The following is a 16,587-nucleotide window of genomic DNA, read 5'->3' on the forward strand; positions in this document are numbered from 1 at the left end:
ACCTGACTCTCCACATCCTAATGACAATGGAACCCTGTTCACTAAGGTGTTAGCAACTACCATGTTCATCACAGTAACTTGTTGGTTGGCTGTTGCACAGCTATCCAGTTACAAATGTCATGATTGTAGGAATGTGGTTGTTAGGAATAATCGTTTGGGGGGTACTATAATCTATAGAATGGACAGGACGTAATGAAGGGAGTTTTTGGACAGCAGACCAGGATGGACAGAGGGATCATGACAGTATTACTACTAGCCTACTTTTACAAACAAAAAGGTAAGCACACACACATTGTCCTTTTAATAAGGAAGGTTACCAGGAAGTTAGGATTGTTTTTTTTTTATCTAATAAAATTATTATTTTTATAACTTTTTCCCCATTTTTCTCAAACTCCAATCCATCAATACAGTGTGATCTAGATGAAAAATAAGTGAAACGGTTAATAAAGCGCTCTCACCATGTTGATAGGTTGTGTGTGTGTACAGCCTTTACCAATGCAGAATATTATAGCAGTAAAATCCCATTCTAATCCATGAAGATCGTGGTGGCTGCAGGACTAGGCTGGATAGCTGCTGTGTGGAGCGCATCGATCCCCTCTCAGCGTGCAGTTGCAGCGTCATTGTGAGAAGGAGCTGTTTGAATGAAGTTCGGTGTAGCTAAAGGACCCAACTCAGCAGACATTTGGTGGACTGAAATTGATTCTCTTACAACAAAAGATGCCGGTGTTTACAGGTAACTGGATATTACGTTGCAGTCACTTTAATGAGACTTTTCTACACCGATTCTGACATAACTTGGTAATGTCGTTAGCATTAGCTTAGCCACACATTAGCGTACATTGACAAGCTAGCCTTGCTAGGCCGTAAAGGCGGCTAACATTATCTGTGGCTTCTGCACCGGCGGCTACTGCAAGGAAGTATTTAGGTTGCTTGCTAGGTGGTTATTGTCAAAAACATGTTGAAAAAAGAGCACGCTGTTGACCAACTTACATTTGTCAACTAGACAAACGCTACTATCTAGCGTTTGTCTACGAAGCTAGCTACAGTGTTATGTTTTTGCTAAGTGCTTAACAAGTAGTTTTCATGATCATCAACATCAGCTCAGCCGCTGGGCTAGTAGTAGTAACTGCGTTAGCTTGCTATAATAAAGCAGTTCGCCTGTCAGCTAGCTACGTTTCCTTAGCACACAGTCTCTAACTAGCTAGCTTCCTTACAACATAATATAATGATAACTATATATACAATATATAATAATATAGCTTAACTGTGGTTATTAGTTGGGTAGGTTTTTTGTTTGGAAGTTTTCTAACGTGTTAAGCCATAAGAAGTAACTCGCTGATTAGCTTGCTAGCTAGCTAACTAGCTGGATAGTTAGCCACACTGTCATGATTTACTAACAATTTTGCTACCGGGCAAATTAAGGATACTTGAGTGCTAACTGAAATCATACGTACATGTGGACTATTTATAAAATATAAATATTTAGCTCAGTGTCGAGCGTGAAGCATCTCTTTGTAGACTTTGCTGAATAGTGGCTAGGCATCATTGTGCTGTGTCATTCGTGGCTGATGGTCTGATATAGACCAATCAACATCTGTGTGTGTGTGTGTGTAAGAGTTATGTCTGAAAAATTTGATACTATTTCTTCAATAGTGAATGTTAAATGGGGAAAGGAGAAGTTTGACGCAATAGAACTGAACACTGAGGAACCACCCATGGTGTTCAAGGCTCAGCTCTTTGCTCTGACAGGAGTACAGCCAGAGAGACAGAAGGTTATGGTAAAGGGAGGCACTCTGAAGGTATAGTATATACTTATCCAACTTCTAGCGCTGAATCAGAAATGCAACATTCGATAATAGGCATATTGTGAATATTATGTTTTCCTTAAAAAAGGTTAATCGGTCTATTTGTTTTAGGATGATGAGTGGGGAAACATTAAACTGAAGAATGTAAGTGTTTTCAATCATTAGACTCTGTTTGCAATTCACCAAATACATCCCTCTTTGATATTGATGGTTTCATAAAAATGAAAAATTACATTATAACATGTAATTTCTCTTTGTTTCTCAACACACTGTCTCTGATGTCATCTGATTCCCCTCTGTTTCTACTCTCCTATTTCTCCTCCTGTTATTCCTCTCTTATTCTGTCTCCCTCCCCTCCCCCAGGGGATGACTCTGTTGATGATGGGTTCTGCGGAGGCCCTGCCCGAGGAGCCGGTGGTCAGGCCCATGTTTGTAGAGGACATGACTGAGGAGCAGCTGGCCTCAGCAGTGAGTTCCCATGTTGACTAACAGGCTTCAAGGAACCCACCGCTCACTGGACTGTCTGATCCTCGTACCACGGATGACATTTGACTTTGTGGTTGGGGCAGGACTCTTCTAGGGCACAGCTTTACATTTACATTACATTTATTCATTTAGCAGACGCTTTTATCCAAAGCGACTTCCAAGATCGAGCTTTACAAAGTGCATAGGTCACTGATCATAACAACAAGATAGCCAAAAAACATCGCGAGTAGCCAAAACATGAAGCACACATTGTGAACAACCAAAGTAAGTGCCAAAGGGAAGAACCATAAGAGCATGTAGTTAAACAAGTTACAATTAAACAACATGAACAGCTATAAGTGCAAGTGTACCTGTGGAAAAAAGCAAGAAACAGTAATAAAACAATATATCACAGCGAGAACAAAAATTTCAATCAGTTACCACTAACCACAAGAGCAACAAGTCTCTAAGCAAGAGTCATTGTGATCCTTGAGGAAACTAACATCGGGTCAAGCGAACCGTTCCTAAGTACCGTTGTACTCCCGCTTTGGCAAAGAAAGTAACTCCACTTGCTCTTGTGCTTCTGTAGATGGAGCTACCATGTGGACTGACAAACCTGGGGAACACGTGCTACATGAACGCCACGGTGCAGTGTCTGCGCTCTGTGCCAGAGCTGAAAGTTGCACTTAAAAGGTGGGCTTTCCTGCATGTCTGCCCATTGGGATGAATGCAAACAAAACTGGAAGTCTCTTTCAACCCGTGTTCATATCCATATGCCTGCCTCCTTTCCCTTATGAGAACGTTTTCAGCGCTGTGGTTCTTTATATGTGTAACAAAAGACTAGACTCCCAATCTGTTCTTTCATGGCTGTGCATTGGTTGTTTTTGTCATCGTCTCCCTCTGTAGGTATGAAGGTGCTCTGAGATCTTCAGGGGCCAACGCTCCATCCCAGTACATCACAGCAGGTCAGAGGAAGCACCCAGACCTGCTCCTGAAGCCCTTGGTACACATACATAGTTTGCCTGTGAAGTAATTATTGTCCTTTCCCCAACCTCCAGCCCTCCGGGACCTCTATGAAACCATGGACAAGACTTCATCCAGCCTGCCCCCTATCATTCTGCTGCAGTTCCTGCACATGGCCTTCCCACAGTTTGCTGAAAAGGGGGACCAGGGCCAGTACCTCCAGCAGGTCAGAAGGCGTCTGGCATTGTCTTATGAAGGTCTCTGGATCACTCCGTGCCAAGCTTGAATGCTCTCGTCTCCTTCCCTCCCCCCAGGATGCCAACGAGTGCTGGTTGCAGATGATGAGAGTCCTCCAGCAGAAGCTGGAGCATCAGGAGCCAGAGACTCCAATGGAGGTGAGTCCGTCTGCGCTTTACTGTGGAAGACGTTGCTGCAGCCTATGAGCGAGTGTGCGTCATCGTTGGCAAGTGTGGTAGTCACCTTTTCTCCCCTCCTCCGCATCTCAGACTGACACTGAGAGTGGAGCCGCCGCCGCCGCTAAGAAGAACTTCATTGACCAGTATTTCGGAGTGGAGTACGAGACCACGTATCCTTGCCGTCTTCCGTTTTCAACTTGGTTGAATTCCGTTTATTGGTTCTATGAGCCCCATGGGATTTCTCTTTTCAAAACATGGCCACATTGTCACGGTGTAGAGCGGTGTTTTAAATGCGATTTGATGATGAACGCCAGGGTAACGTTGACATAGGTCAAGGTTCACAAGGTGAATTGTGTATTTGTGTGTGTGTGTGTGCCGTGGCAGTCTCTTCCTTAACCCCGTCCTGACCAGTATGAAATGCACAGAGTCCGAGGAGGAGGAGCCCACCAAGGGCAAGGAGAGCCAGCTGCAGCTCAGCTGCTTCATCAACCAGGAGGTCAAATACCTCAACACCGGCCTGAGGCTGGTGAGTCCCAGGAGAACACACACACAAACACACACGCGCACCCGAACAGGCTCACGGGGATGGTTGTCGCCGTGGCAACCGCCATCTAATCCCATCTCGACTGTCTGTGTTTTCCTCCAGAGACTGCAGGAAGAAATCACCAAGCTCTCCCCATCTTTGAACAGAAACGCCCTGTATATAAAATCGGTGAGCCGTCTTCACCCTCAGCTCTCAACTCTCACTTTGGTTTCTCAAAGAACCGTGAGATGCAGTCGTATGTTGAACATATAGCGAGGGGTGGTTGAAGACTTGATTGTCAATTTTCCTCGAGCCAATGCTTAATGTGTCTCTCATCCTCCAGTCTAAACTTGGCCGCCTCCCTGCCTACCTGACTATTCAGATGGTCCGCTTTTTCTACAAAGAGAAGGAGTCAGTCAATGCCAAAGTGCTTAAGGTTGGTTTACGAAAGCTCTGGGAAATGATTCAAGGGTAGTGACTTGAGTCAAATGCGTGTTCTGTGTGAGGCTATAGACTGTGTTTTGTTTGTGTTCTGTAACTACCAGGATGTCAAGTTCCCACTTATGCTGGATGTCTACGAGCTGTGCACCTCAGAGCTTCAGGAGAAGATGGTGACAATAAGGTCAAAGTTCAAGGAGGTCGAAGACAAGAAGCTGGAGAACCAGCCCCTGAAGGCAGGTGTCCTAACGTTTGTGTCTTCAGTACACGTGTGTAGTACCATGAATTTGACCTACAATTCTTGCTTGGGGTTTGTATTAGGTTGTAAAGTCTGCCAGCGGTACACCAAAGGAAGTGAAATACGAGCCCTTCTCGTTTTCTGACGGTAGGTGCTCGCGTCACAGTTTGAATGCTGCACCCCTATAACAGAACCTGGAGTCCTGAAGTCATAGACCCATTCAACATGTGACTCTCCCCTGCAGACCTGGGTTCCAACAACAGTGGCTACTACGACCTGCAGGCCGTGCTCACGCACCAGGGACGTTCCAGTTCCTCAGGCCATTACGTTGGCTGGGTCAAGAGGAAAGAAGGTAACACAACAGCAACCCTCTAGGAGACCCCCAAGTGACAAGTTCATTAGCACCACAGGAACAGCTCACATAAATGAGCTCCTCCTAAATAATTGTACTCAATTAGTCTGTTTTCCCACCACCAACAGATGAATGGGTGAAGTTTGACGACGACAAGGTGAGCGTGGTCTCTCCAGAAGACATACTGAGACTGTCTGGAGGGGGAGACTGGCACATAGCTTACGTTCTGCTGTACGGACCTCGACGATTGGAAATACTTGAGGATCAGTAACCGTAGAGAAAGAAGACAAAACAACAAATGCCATTTCCAAGCACTGTCTGCATAGATGTGCAATAAATCTGGGTGTCTTTCAAAATTGATGACCTTAATATTTTGTTTTTGTAACTGACAAGGATGCTTGTAAGACTTCATCCTGCATACATTTCAGAGAGGTATTCTTCAGGATTCGAGTCACTCATTTAAATGTGTCATCTCCCTTCTCAATGAAGGATGTCAATGAGATTGACCCATAACCTGACATTCTAACGCTGAAAGGTTTTAAATGAATGAAAGAGGCAATCTCTGGACTGGATCCTTGAGAGGTTTTGAAGTCTAGTTCTGCAGTTCCATTAAATGTTTTATACACATTGTATATTTTTTAAAGCCTTTGATAAGGTGCTCATGTCATAGAAAGCAAAGTATTCCTCTGTAGTCATAACTAATAGTCTTGTACAGAAAGTTTGGGCCTAGTACCAGGTGTCCCACGTATCCTTTGTTGGTACTTATCAAATGTATTGTTATCTTCCAAATTAAAAGCTCAAAACCCCTCACTTGAGGTCTCTAGGATACATGGTTTGTAAAACAAACCAACCATGCACATTGCTCTTACTGATGTTCTTGGGAATGATGCCTCTGGATTGGTTCAAATATCCCTGATCTCTGGCAAATATGCTTTACTTTCAATCTCATGCAGTCATCCTAACCACCCTGCCACGATGTGTAAGACCTTCAATGATCAACACTGTCTCTGTACTAAGTTATTGACTGATGGCTTTTCATGGATGGTGAAAATAAACTGTTATACCAACCAAAATATACCTTGTTGTGCTCTCCGAACTGCATGTGAAAATGAATGGAAGTCAAGTCTCTAAAAAAAAAAACATCTTTATTGAAGAAAGGAAAACGATTAGTCCCTTGAGGTTTAACATACAAAAAGTGTCTTTTTTTTTTGTGTTTTACCTAAAGTGAGTGTACTGACATATGGCGCCAATTAAAACAACGAAACAGCCTCAACAGTTCATGCCTCATTGAGGTTATCTGCCATCTGGGAGAAGCCAGCTGTGTTGAGGGCAGTGACCAGGTTCTCCACAGTGGCCTGGGGCCCCTCCCGATCCTGCCAGGCCACCAGCAGCAGCTTGGCCTGCATCTCCACGTCCTCACTGTCTGTCTCAATCTCCCGCACCTCCACCGCTTTCATCTCTAGCTGGACCGCCAGGGCCTTCCACTGAGCCCCCAGCTTGGCTGCGATCTCATCCATCTGCTGGTTGGAAACCAGCTTGCTCTGCATGCTTGGGCCTGGGGACAACAGCAAACACGAATGGGTGACCAAGAAATGACCATGCTCTCATCTCTTAGCATGTCTGGTGGCGTGTGGTGACGTTACTGGTACTGGTCTTACTGTCGTTGCTCTCTTTGAGAAGGTTGTCTCCGTTGTCATCGTCATCCTCCTCCCCAGTCTTGATCTCCTCGGAGGGGAGGTCCTTCTGTGTGTGTGTGGGGGTGATGGGTGAATTATCAGTGTCATCGGAGCAAACAATGTCAATTCTTGACTGAGGTCACGACTGGGTGTGCTCCTCCCAGTGGGGGTCACTTACAGGTAGCTCCTTGGCCAGTTTGATGACCATGCTCTCCAGGTAGTCTGCTAGGCTCTTGAACTGCTGGTTGGTAGGCTGGAAGAAGTGCGGGCTCCTCCTGGACAGCAGGCGGAGAGCTCTCCAGCCATAGTTGGAGTTCCTCACCACCCTGCGGAGAACACGCGGGGAAGGGAGAAGAACTACATCTCAGAGGTCTGGTTAGCCAAGGAGGACTTCTGTGACACTGTGAAAGTTCTTGACGTACTTGTACTCTTCCTCCACCATGTTGACGGGGTCGGCTTGTTCAATGGCTTCCTCGAAGAACTCCTCCAGGGATGGCATGAACTCCCTGCAGGAAGGAGGGGTTAAATCACCGGTTCCTACACTTGAGGACATCTTTTCATTCGTAGCAGGATCGTGGGGATCCCCAGTTTGTTTGACCGACAGGAACACTGACCTGCTGTCAGATTTGCAGGCCTCCATGTTGTCATGGTTGAGGTTCCACAGTCTGGTCAACTCATCGCTGGAAGATAAGGACGTTGTGAGATGTAGAGTCTCGGGTTGATGTGATCTGTCATCTAATCCTATGGAGTACCGAATACTTACTTTCCCATGAAGACCTTCCTATCAGGGCCTTTTCCCAGAAAGTCCTCTGGAGCTTGCCGTTTCCTTGTGGGCCTCTTGGGTTTGTCTTCTGCTGGTCTATAGAGGGGGAGATACAGGTGAGAGGGTGTCTGGGTTTGGGAGTCTGGAAGGAGGTGTGCCAGGACTTCCAGACTCGCATCAAATCCAATCCTTTGTGTGTACCATAAAGTACACTTGCATGACAGATTTTGTTTGTCTTACCTTTCTTTAACAAAGCTTGGGCATCCCTCGTTTTTCCAAGAGTTCCAGTTCTCTTCCGTGTTCAGGATATGCTTTTAAAAAGGAACATATCATTTCACATCAGTGTTGTCTGAAATGCTATGACCTACATAGAAGTAAAACACATGGCTAGATATCTCTATGCAGAAATTTACCTCAACCATTGTGGCAAATTTGTCTCCATCGGGTGGGATCTCTCTCAGGAGCTACGGGGAAACAGCTTTTAGCGTCAATATTCTCTAAAGTTGCAATCCATGATCCCAACACACAAGTTGAGCATGTCATTGTGAACAGTGTGCATTTATGTGCCAGAGGCTGACCTGGTAAACCAGTTTGGTGGTCTCCTCCATCCACGCAGACTGGTCATCATTCAAGACACAGCCAGAGCTGCAGCAGGGGCAACAAGTACAGACACCTGAAGTTTCCTGTGGCTTCTGACACATCTATTCAAGGCTGTGCCCCCGAAGAAGAGCCGCGTGCCCAATCTTTACACGACAGAGGACATGGTACAGAGTAACCCCCCCCCCCCCCCCCCCTCACCTCCATACCTTTTAAATTTGACTTGGCCTTTCAGGTACTGGAAGAGGATGAGATACTGCAAGAGGATGTGCCGTCTGAAGTTGCTGTCACTGAGCTGGAGGTCCATCAGCTGCAGAGAGAGGACACGAGAGCTTAATAATGAACCCATGTGTATAATATGGTTCAAGGTTCCTTTTTTTACTCAAGCCGTGCACTGATTCATGATGGCCGAAACAGGGAGAGATGGTGCACCTTCTCACTGGTGAGGAACTTGGCAAAGTAGACGTGCTCTCCGCCAGAGGTCCTTAGCTCCTCCAGCTTTCTCTTAGAGGCCTGCATGTCGTCTAGTTTGAAGCTCTTGAACACTGCCAACGTCTCGTCTGAATACTGAGAGAGGACACATCACTGAATTGCCTTGAAGATGTTTTCTTCTTCTTTTGAAGTCAATCTCTAGGGGGGTTACCTTGAGGAACGTCATCCACGAGAACTTGTCATAGCACTGCACAGGATTTCTGAAATAGTCCTGGAGGGTCCAGAACTTTCTGTAGAGGTTGTAGTCGATGGGAATGGAGCTGAAAGTGAAGACAGTGTGTTACACGTCAATAATAATATCAAATTGACATTAGCAATTTGTTTTTATTTCAGCCAACGTAATCTAACCAACATGATCTGCTGATTCGGCGATGTTGAGTTACCATGGTGCAGGGGCGTCCTCGTCTCCCATCTCCCCCTCCTCCACCTCCATGCCATCCTCCCTCTCCTCTGTGTGCTGTGAACACACAGGTACAGATGAGGGAACAGTGTTTCACCCGAATACAAACAGCAGGCAGGTGTCCGACACGTGAAAGGCCCTCACCTTCTGCCCAAGAGTGCTCTCTTGTTCATTTTTGTTGAAGACTGTGATGTTGTCCAGGTTGAACTGGCTCTGCAAATTTAAACCTGAGACAAACACAGGGGGATCAACACAGGAGGAAGTCTGAATGCAATCCCATGATGACGAGAGGCCGCTTGTGGCAGCTGATATCTACAGGCCACTCGCACCTGATTTCTCAGACAGGGGGAACAGGCGAGCCAGGAACAGCTGAATTCTCCCACAGAACACTGTGTTCTGAGACTTGGACAGTCTCCTCAGAAGATCTGCAGAGACAGAGGACGGTGTTAGAACGGGACTAAAAAGTCATCCATGGTGATTTGAATCCTAAACTCAACTGCCTCCTTACCATTACACATCCTCAACAAGTAGTTCTTCCCAGCCGTATAGAAGGAGTTCTGAAAAACAATACCAAAATATTAAAATTGTGCTGAAAGACGCACATGGTTCCAATGTTCTCCAAGCAAGCATACGTAGAGCTTCCAGTTCCTTACCGATTTCCAGGTAGATACATTTTCTTCAACAAAGGAGAATATCTTATCACATTGGTCCAGAGGAAGGCAGTCCAACACATCTCCCAACAAGAGGAAAGGAGTAGTAGCCGAACAGATCCCTGGATAGGAGGTGGGGGAGAACATCATTATCCATCTCTCTTAGTTCACTACAGACCGTGTTTAGGAAGTGAGGTAGGCTAACTAGGCAAACTGCCTACCTTCCGTGACTCCATCAATGCTGATATAGATGAGAGAAAGGAAGTCATCACAGCTTGCTTTCTGTTCTACCTGTACAAAAAAGAATAATAACAATATTCAGAAGGACAGGCACACAATATTTGAATGGGAGTCAGAGGTTCTTACTTAGCCACTGTTAACACACTATACACTCAAACTACATCTTCATCACAGACTATAGCAGAAGACTTACAATTTGCTCTTCCAACACACCCCTCAGAGCTTGGTCGAACGTGGTTTTCTTCTCTAACTCACTGCAGAGAAATAAAATCAGAGACAGGAAAGATATGTTAAGAACTATTGTTAGCTAAGAAACGACGGTGTGCAGAGAGAAAAGACACTAATGAACTGGCGTTTAGCTTGTTACTTACTTCCCAGTGATCTGGTTGAATGCGCTGATCAACGGTTTGCTGTTTTTGTTAGTCAGTGCACTTAAGGTCGAAGCCTAAATGAGTGAAACAAGAAATAACACTATTAATATTAGCAAAACACTAGCGTAATTTACATCGTAACACTGTCTGTACCAGGCAGTAAACGCCCTGGTAAGCTCTTAATGTTCAGCACGGTCTACTGTCCCCATGGAAAGCTTTTGAGACATCTAGTAAAGTACTGGTGAATTGCATCGGTTGTTATCATTTTTAGTCGAACTGCTGCTGCTTGCTCTAGTTAGTTCGTGCTAGCCTGCTTACAACCGGGTGTTGTATGACTAGCTAGCCAGCTAACTAGCTACATTTATCAGGAAATTGTATCTATTGAATTGTCTTCAAATAAAACAACGTTCTTAGCTATAACGTTCTTAACTTCATTACCATACAATTATAACGTTACAATTCTTACAGTAAATTTGTCTTTAGCATCGATGAAATTGAACAAGGACGGAGACATTTTCCCCTGTTACTGCTAGCTTGTAGCAGCCGCAACGCAGAACTGACCCTGGCCCGACTAGTGTTGTACATCCGGGGGAAACGGAAAAGTAGATCAACAATTATATTCCAAAAGAAAAAAGCGTGAATTTATTGTAAAAGTCATAATCTAACGTTACTATACTTAGCAGATACATAATGACATGTTATCTTTTTGCTAGATATTTTGTAACTTGCAGGCGTGGGGTGTTCTCCATTTGTTTTATAAGAAATGTTTAAGGACGCGAGGTGGCAGTATAAGCTAGGTACGAACTAGTGGCTCCCCTCCTGACTCGAGCCCGAATACCGGGGTCGAGCTCGGTTATTCTTTCGGACAGAAATGCGGCCCGAGCACCACTCGACTATGAACCAGTAAGGATGTGAATTAAGATAGTATGATATAAAAAAATAAAATAATTACAAGGTATTTTAGATGTAAGTAATTTGCTCGCCCCCCCCCCCCCTCGCCCTCGCCCCCCCCCCCTCGCCCCCAGGATTTTAGTAGGCCTACCTAAACGTTGACAAGTAATCTCACTCCAAACGTTTGATAAGACATGAGAGCCCTGATGTGTCTGTGTTTCCATATCCTTATATTTTGCATATGTCAGCATGCTAATGTTTTGTGTCTGTAAAATATTTGCCAAAGAGGTCCAAGAGGTAGTTACATTCTTATACATATTATCTATCCTCATTTGCATTCAGCACACATGAGGTGTTGAAAAGCTTAAACCAGCTGAAATGTTCACAGCATGGTGGTTTCTTGAGAGCATTCATTAGTATCCTGACACATGCAGAATGTTGCTGAATGCCTTCTGTGTCCTCTCTTCCATCATAGGATCTCTTAAAAGAACACTGGCTCCACGTTTCCTAATTATCAGGCTGGCAACGTCTCCTTAACATCTAAACGCCAACCCTTCTTTGCCATTCCTGAAGGCCAGGTCAATCTAATCTGCTTTAAGGCTTGTTCCCATGCCTTAAACATTGTGCCGGCACCCAAAAGAAGAGGAAAACACTGTTGTGTGTGTGAAAGAGAACACGCAAGTAAGTAAATAAGTTGTAGGTAAGTAAATAGGTAGGTACACAAATAAGAAAGTACGAAAGTAAGTAGGTAAGCAGGCCTTGCGAAAATGGCCCATAGATTGTTGTTTCTATAGAATATGCCAGCTCGTCTAGATACTAATCTTTGTTTTTAGTTGTATGCCCACCACACTATCACCCCAGTGAATAATACTTTACTTTACTGCATTGCTTATTTGTTGGCTAAAATTACACATGGCAGTTCTAGGGGCAATGTGCTTTGAAGTGGCTTGTGCACGAAGGGATCAAATATCTGTGCAATCAGTAGCCTATGTTCTCTCAGCACTGGAGTGACTAGCACAACTACTAGCATTCTGAGGTGTTAGAAAATACTGAGAATTAGGGTGATTCGGCTGTGTCAGTTGAAAAGGAAATATGGTTAACTTGACTGTTGCACAACATGACTGTGAAATGTGGTCCAGGAGTGTCACTATCTGGCTGTTGTGAATAGCTGAGACAACATTTCATGCTTCAATAGTAAGGGTGTATGCAAAAAAAAAGAAGACCACTTGACCCAGCAGTTTGTTGTGGCACCTCATTCTAACGTTGACTTCATGCCTAGTTCTGCATTTGTCAAGATAACACTGCGCTATTTACTTTTCTTCATTTCTAAACAGTTCCTTCCCTCCTTCCCCATCTTCTACCGTGGTTTTTGGGCCTAGGCCAATAACTGACGAAAAGCAGAAAGGGAGTGAACATAGTAAGTTTCTCTGTGGTTACAGATAAGGGTTCGACATTGCTCACAACCAGGAATTTGAAGATGGGTTAGGGGTTAGAGGTTGGGGGTGTGGTTGGGGGGTGACCTTCTCTTCAAACTCCCACTTAGTTGAACTAAAGCATTTGGATAAACATTTATCCACAGGTATCCAGAGACCAGAAATGGGTTGAATTGCTGATCTGATTAAATTTACTAGTACATACTTGAGTAGACGTGATACAGATGCAGGTTTTGCCATGTATGAAATTCAAAATGGCAAGTAGAATCAGATTTGTTGAAAAAATTGGCAACCCAATGATCTCATCAGAAAAGATTTATTCGATGGAAGAAATTCAGAATCAAACAATTGGACATGGACACTAGCTTTGTTCATGCTGTTGAAGGACGACTTAATAACAATAGCCAGGCTTGCCCTCAGAAGTTGAACATTCACTCAATTTCTATCCTTAATTAATCTAATTAAGGATAGAAAAATATCTTGCAGTGCACCTTTTATGCCATTTCTGTGCTAATTTAGTGAGACTAGGATGTGCCAATTTTAAATATATTCCTGCAATCATGGTTCACATGAACATGTTCACATTGAACCCATTATTTGCTATGACATTGGCATAATGAACTGTAACTGTAGCATTCATTTCCAAACGGATGCGGAATACTTAAAACCATGTTGCAAAAATAGGTATAGACCTTGTTTGCTCCATCTTCCGGTGAGGTTACGACATCAATTGGAGTGAAAACATTTTAGGTTAATGATCATCTCACACAGAGCAGAATAATAAGTTTGTCTTAATAGAACCGTCAATGAGGGTATGTTCATTCATGCAGAGAGGCTTTCCTGCCGCTGGTGGGTGGGTCAGCCAAGAATAACTCACAAATACTTTCTGGAGGGCTTACTGTACTATACTATCTCCGTTCAGAATAGGCTTGGTGGTTATTCAATGATTAGCACAGGGTGGAGGGTCCATTAAACATCCATAAAGGAGCACATGAGAGGGACTGTGTGTGCTACTGTAGGAAGAACATTACTTGTGACACTGCCAAGGAGGAAACGTCCACTTGACTAATTACAGTGGGGGTTTTTTTTTGGTGGAAAATGTATCGTTTTTTAATGCTCTATTATCATTTATATTGTTGTGATGTTTGATCATTGTTATGCTGGACTGCCTTCAGACTCCTTGAATGGAATGACCTACAGTTTGTAATGCACATGAGACCTTTTCAAGGTTAACAAAGATTCATAACAGTTAAACAGGTCAATTGTGGATACTGCTGGGGCATTGTCTTACACTGGGAGTGTTTGGGGCTGTGACTTGAGGTCATTGCAGTTTGCAAAGTGAGTAAATGAAAAACACACTCTTTATTCAGACAATATTCTTCAACTCGTCATACAAGTAGGACCCAAATGAAGGACCCAAAATATCACAGGCATGAAACGCTTGACAAAATAGCTCAATAAAAAACAAACATGGCAGAGATAGACAGTGCGCGCACATTCATATTCCATCGCTGCGATAAGTAGAACATCTACAGCAGATCAGATGACAAGACCAAGTACAGACCCTCAGTGTCGGGGCCACTGACTGGGTACTGGGCTGCTGCTGCCATCCAGAGAAACGTTAGGGGCAGCACTCTCCGCCTCCTGACCACTGGACAGGACGTTCCAGCGGTTGCTGAAGTTATCACTTCGAGGATAAAAGAGGAAGTCGTAGAGAAGAGCTGCCGCTACGCCTCCACACATCGGCCCCAGCCAGTACACCTAATGTGAGAGCAGAAATATTGGCAATATTCCTTTATCAGAATGTGGGAGGGGACAGTCGTGATAGACAATTATTGTCTTTTACACAAAGAAACCATTAATTGTAAAAGTATGATGGTGATCATGAGAACACGATCAAGTCAAAACACAACTAAACACAAAGTTGTGAAAAGTTTACTTTACCCAATGATTGTCAAAATACTCCGTAATCAACGCTGGCCCAAAGGATCTTGCTGGGTTTATTCCACAGCCAGTGAAACTTATCTGTGGATAAGAAGTCACAGCTGTGTCAGCCATTGCAATTAAGCATTATATCAACATCACAACATGATTTCTTTCCCATGTAAGAAAGGATGGATCTTCAGAACAAGAACCTCTGTCCTAGCCTGAGGAAGCTTAGTGTGAAAAGGTAACTGTCAGGACTGGTGCTTGTCTGACTTCTAACATTGCTTGTTGGAACAGTACTTCTCTTTTCATAAACAGATGTAATTCATGTCGTATATTATAAAGATTCCATCTTCCCTGATGTTAGCACTTGTATTTTACTTTGTTTATACTGTATCATTCCAAAGTCCACTTAAGCAGAGGGGTTTGCAGCTTGTCCTCAAGTCTGTTTATACAGTAAACTCTAGTGTCAAGATTAATGTGTTTTTAGCTTCACTTACAGCCACGAGATGCCCTAGACCCACAGACAGGCCGATCGCCAGGGGTGCAGAGCCAGTGACATCATTACGCCTTTTATCAGTGACGGCAATGACACACAGGACCAGTTGGAGTGTGGCTAGGAATTCTATGGCAAAACCTTTGCCTGCACTGATGTTGTTTAGCTGAGAGAGACAGGAGAATCTTTTCAAAATGATTTGGTCAAAGTACCTCTTTATTCAATGTTGCTTAAAACTAGTCTTTAGCAGATCTTTAGCAGACTAGTCTTTAAAACAGAACACAAACGAGTCCTAATTGTTCCATCTTCCAAACACACTTCAGATAACTTAATTACATAACCAGAACAAGGCAAAAACACTTACCGAATTGACCCCTATTGATGAATTTGGGTTGATTCCATATATAATAGCACTAGCTATGATGGCACCCAGCATCTGTGCGACAATGTAGAGTGCTGCTCTGAGGAAACTGATCTGACAACTCACCAGCAGGCCCAGAGTAATTGCAGGGTTCAGGTGGGCTCCACTGATGTGTCCCAGACTCTGGGCCAGGGTGGCGATGGCCAGTCCAAACGCTAAGGCCACCTTTACCTCCTGGTCTGGGAATGAGGCATGTTTGTTCCCTATGGCTGAAGAAATGCCAATGAAAATAAAAAGGATCATGCCAATCAACTCTGCCATAACTGCCCGCCAAAACAACCACGTTTTGACTTCTGCCATCATTCTAGAGTGTCGTCTTTGACATTAACGTTACAAAGCAGAGCTGGTCAAGTAGACTTTATACACTTTCACCCTGTAGCAACAGTGGGAGGAGGCTGACAGAAAAAGCAAGATGAAGAAGAAAAAAACAACGCCTTGACACTGTCACCCTGTGGTGTCATGTAATACCATTTTTGGATGTACTTTATGTACAATTAATGTGCTTTAATAGTGGTTGACCTGTAAGCTCTTTTGTTCATTGTTAAGGAACATCCTGAGACAAGCTTACAATTTGCAGAAAAGGAGTTGGGGAAGGGTGGGTATCTTTTACAGGCTTCTATCTAAGATTCTTGATACAATGGAGATTAGTTTGATCAGGGAGGGAAATCCGGAGACAGGAAGTCTGGGTGATTTAAGGGTTAACATGTTTTTAGGAACATGTTAAAGAGAAGATGCTGGATTACCCTTTCTTGATAAGACATCCATTTTGGAGAAGAATGTGTTCAACATTTATACTGATTGATTGTTGTTTAGAGAGACAAGATGCTTGACAAATTCCAGGGTACTCCTTTAAATATCGAAGCTGAAGATTGCCAGGGCATCAGAACTTGTGAGATGCTGTTTGGGCGTGCGCTACTTCTGATCATCTGATTCATGGACAGGTGGTTTTGTGTTATTGTCTTATGTTTGTGTGTCAATGATGGTTACGTTGCTGTAGATTGGTTTACGTTGTTATATATTATTATGTACTT

General features: G+C 43.9%; 3 protein-coding genes across 4 annotated transcripts; 1 reads left to right on the forward strand and 2 right to left on the reverse strand.

Annotated features, from left to right (window-relative positions):
- Positions 1 to 607: 607 nt before the first annotated feature.
- usp14 (ubiquitin specific peptidase 14 (tRNA-guanine transglycosylase)) lies at positions 608 to 5,560 on the forward strand. Of its 2 annotated transcripts, XM_067253830.1 has the most exons (16): positions 608 to 733; positions 1,654 to 1,799; positions 1,917 to 1,949; positions 2,169 to 2,273; positions 2,860 to 2,963; positions 3,177 to 3,235; positions 3,329 to 3,459; positions 3,548 to 3,628; positions 3,740 to 3,819; positions 4,061 to 4,175; positions 4,296 to 4,361; positions 4,516 to 4,608; positions 4,718 to 4,846; positions 4,932 to 4,995; positions 5,093 to 5,200; positions 5,329 to 5,560. In XM_067253830.1, exons 1-16 carry the CDS (start codon positions 718 to 720, stop codon positions 5,469 to 5,471), a joined length of 1,473 nt encoding a protein of 490 aa, XP_067109931.1. In that variant the 5' UTR covers positions 608 to 717; the 3' UTR covers positions 5,472 to 5,560. The 2 variants fall into 2 exon arrangements, with proteins under 2 accessions (XP_067109931.1, XP_067109932.1); XM_067253831.1 differs by lacking the exon at positions 4,932 to 4,995.
- Positions 5,561 to 6,326: 766 nt separating this feature from the next.
- Positions 6,327 to 10,951, reverse strand: thoc1 (THO complex 1). Its single transcript, XM_067253202.1, has 21 exons — positions 10,856 to 10,951; positions 10,390 to 10,463; positions 10,212 to 10,272; positions 10,000 to 10,069; positions 9,782 to 9,900; positions 9,637 to 9,685; positions 9,458 to 9,553; positions 9,273 to 9,355; positions 9,112 to 9,185; positions 8,880 to 8,988; positions 8,669 to 8,803; positions 8,446 to 8,546; positions 8,218 to 8,284; positions 8,053 to 8,103; positions 7,880 to 7,950; positions 7,640 to 7,735; positions 7,491 to 7,556; positions 7,299 to 7,382; positions 7,055 to 7,202; positions 6,859 to 6,943; positions 6,327 to 6,755 (listed from the first exon to the last, which is right to left on the reverse strand). Exons 1-21 carry the CDS (start codon positions 10,901 to 10,903, stop codon positions 6,478 to 6,480), a joined length of 1,965 nt encoding a protein of 654 aa, XP_067109303.1. The 5' UTR covers positions 10,904 to 10,951; the 3' UTR covers positions 6,327 to 6,477.
- Positions 10,952 to 14,104: 3,153 nt separating this feature from the next.
- On the reverse strand, positions 14,105 to 15,859 carry aqp1a.2 (aquaporin 1a (Colton blood group), tandem duplicate 2). Its single transcript, XM_067253980.1, has 4 exons — positions 15,500 to 15,859; positions 15,140 to 15,301; positions 14,658 to 14,738; positions 14,105 to 14,474 (listed from the first exon to the last, which is right to left on the reverse strand). Exons 1-4 carry the CDS (start codon positions 15,857 to 15,859, stop codon positions 14,280 to 14,282), a joined length of 798 nt encoding a protein of 265 aa, XP_067110081.1. The 3' UTR covers positions 14,105 to 14,279.
- Positions 15,860 to 16,587: the final 728 nt, after the last annotated feature.

This window comes from Osmerus mordax, chromosome 16, assembly GCF_038355195.1.
Source record: "Osmerus mordax isolate fOsmMor3 chromosome 16, fOsmMor3.pri, whole genome shotgun sequence".
Lineage (NCBI taxonomy): Eukaryota > Metazoa > Chordata > Actinopteri > Osmeriformes > Osmeridae > Osmerus > Osmerus mordax.

Bases quoted from the DNA above. Each gene is read 5' to 3' on its own strand.
- thoc1 (XM_067253202.1), bottom strand. From the start codon at position 10,903: ATGTCTCCGTCCTTGTTCAATTTCATCGATGCTAAAGACAAATTTACT. The intron at 9,901-9,999 runs GTAGGCAGTTTG...CCTCCTATCCAG, and splicing joins CATTGATGGAGTCACGGAAG to GGATCTGTTCGGCTACTACT. The intron at 9,356-9,457 runs GTGCGAGTGGCC...TGTTTGTCTCAG, and splicing joins CCCCCTGTCTGAGAAATCAG to GTTTAAATTTGCAGAGCCAG.
- usp14 (XM_067253830.1), top strand. The intron at 1,800-1,916 runs GTATAGTATATA...TATTTGTTTTAG, and splicing joins TAAAGGGAGGCACTCTGAAG to GATGATGAGTGGGGAAACAT. The intron at 2,964-3,176 runs GTGGGCTTTCCT...CTCCCTCTGTAG, and splicing joins CTGAAAGTTGCACTTAAAAG to GTATGAAGGTGCTCTGAGAT.
- aqp1a.2 (XM_067253980.1), bottom strand. From the start codon at position 15,859: ATGATGGCAGAAGTCAAAACGTGGTTGTTTTGGCGGGCAGTTATGGCA. The intron at 15,302-15,499 runs GTAAGTGTTTTT...TGTCTCTCTCAG, and splicing joins CATCAATAGGGGTCAATTCG to CTAAACAACATCAGTGCAGG. The intron at 14,475-14,657 runs GTAAAGTAAACT...CTCTCACATTAG, and splicing joins AGTATTTTGACAATCATTGG to GTGTACTGGCTGGGGCCGAT.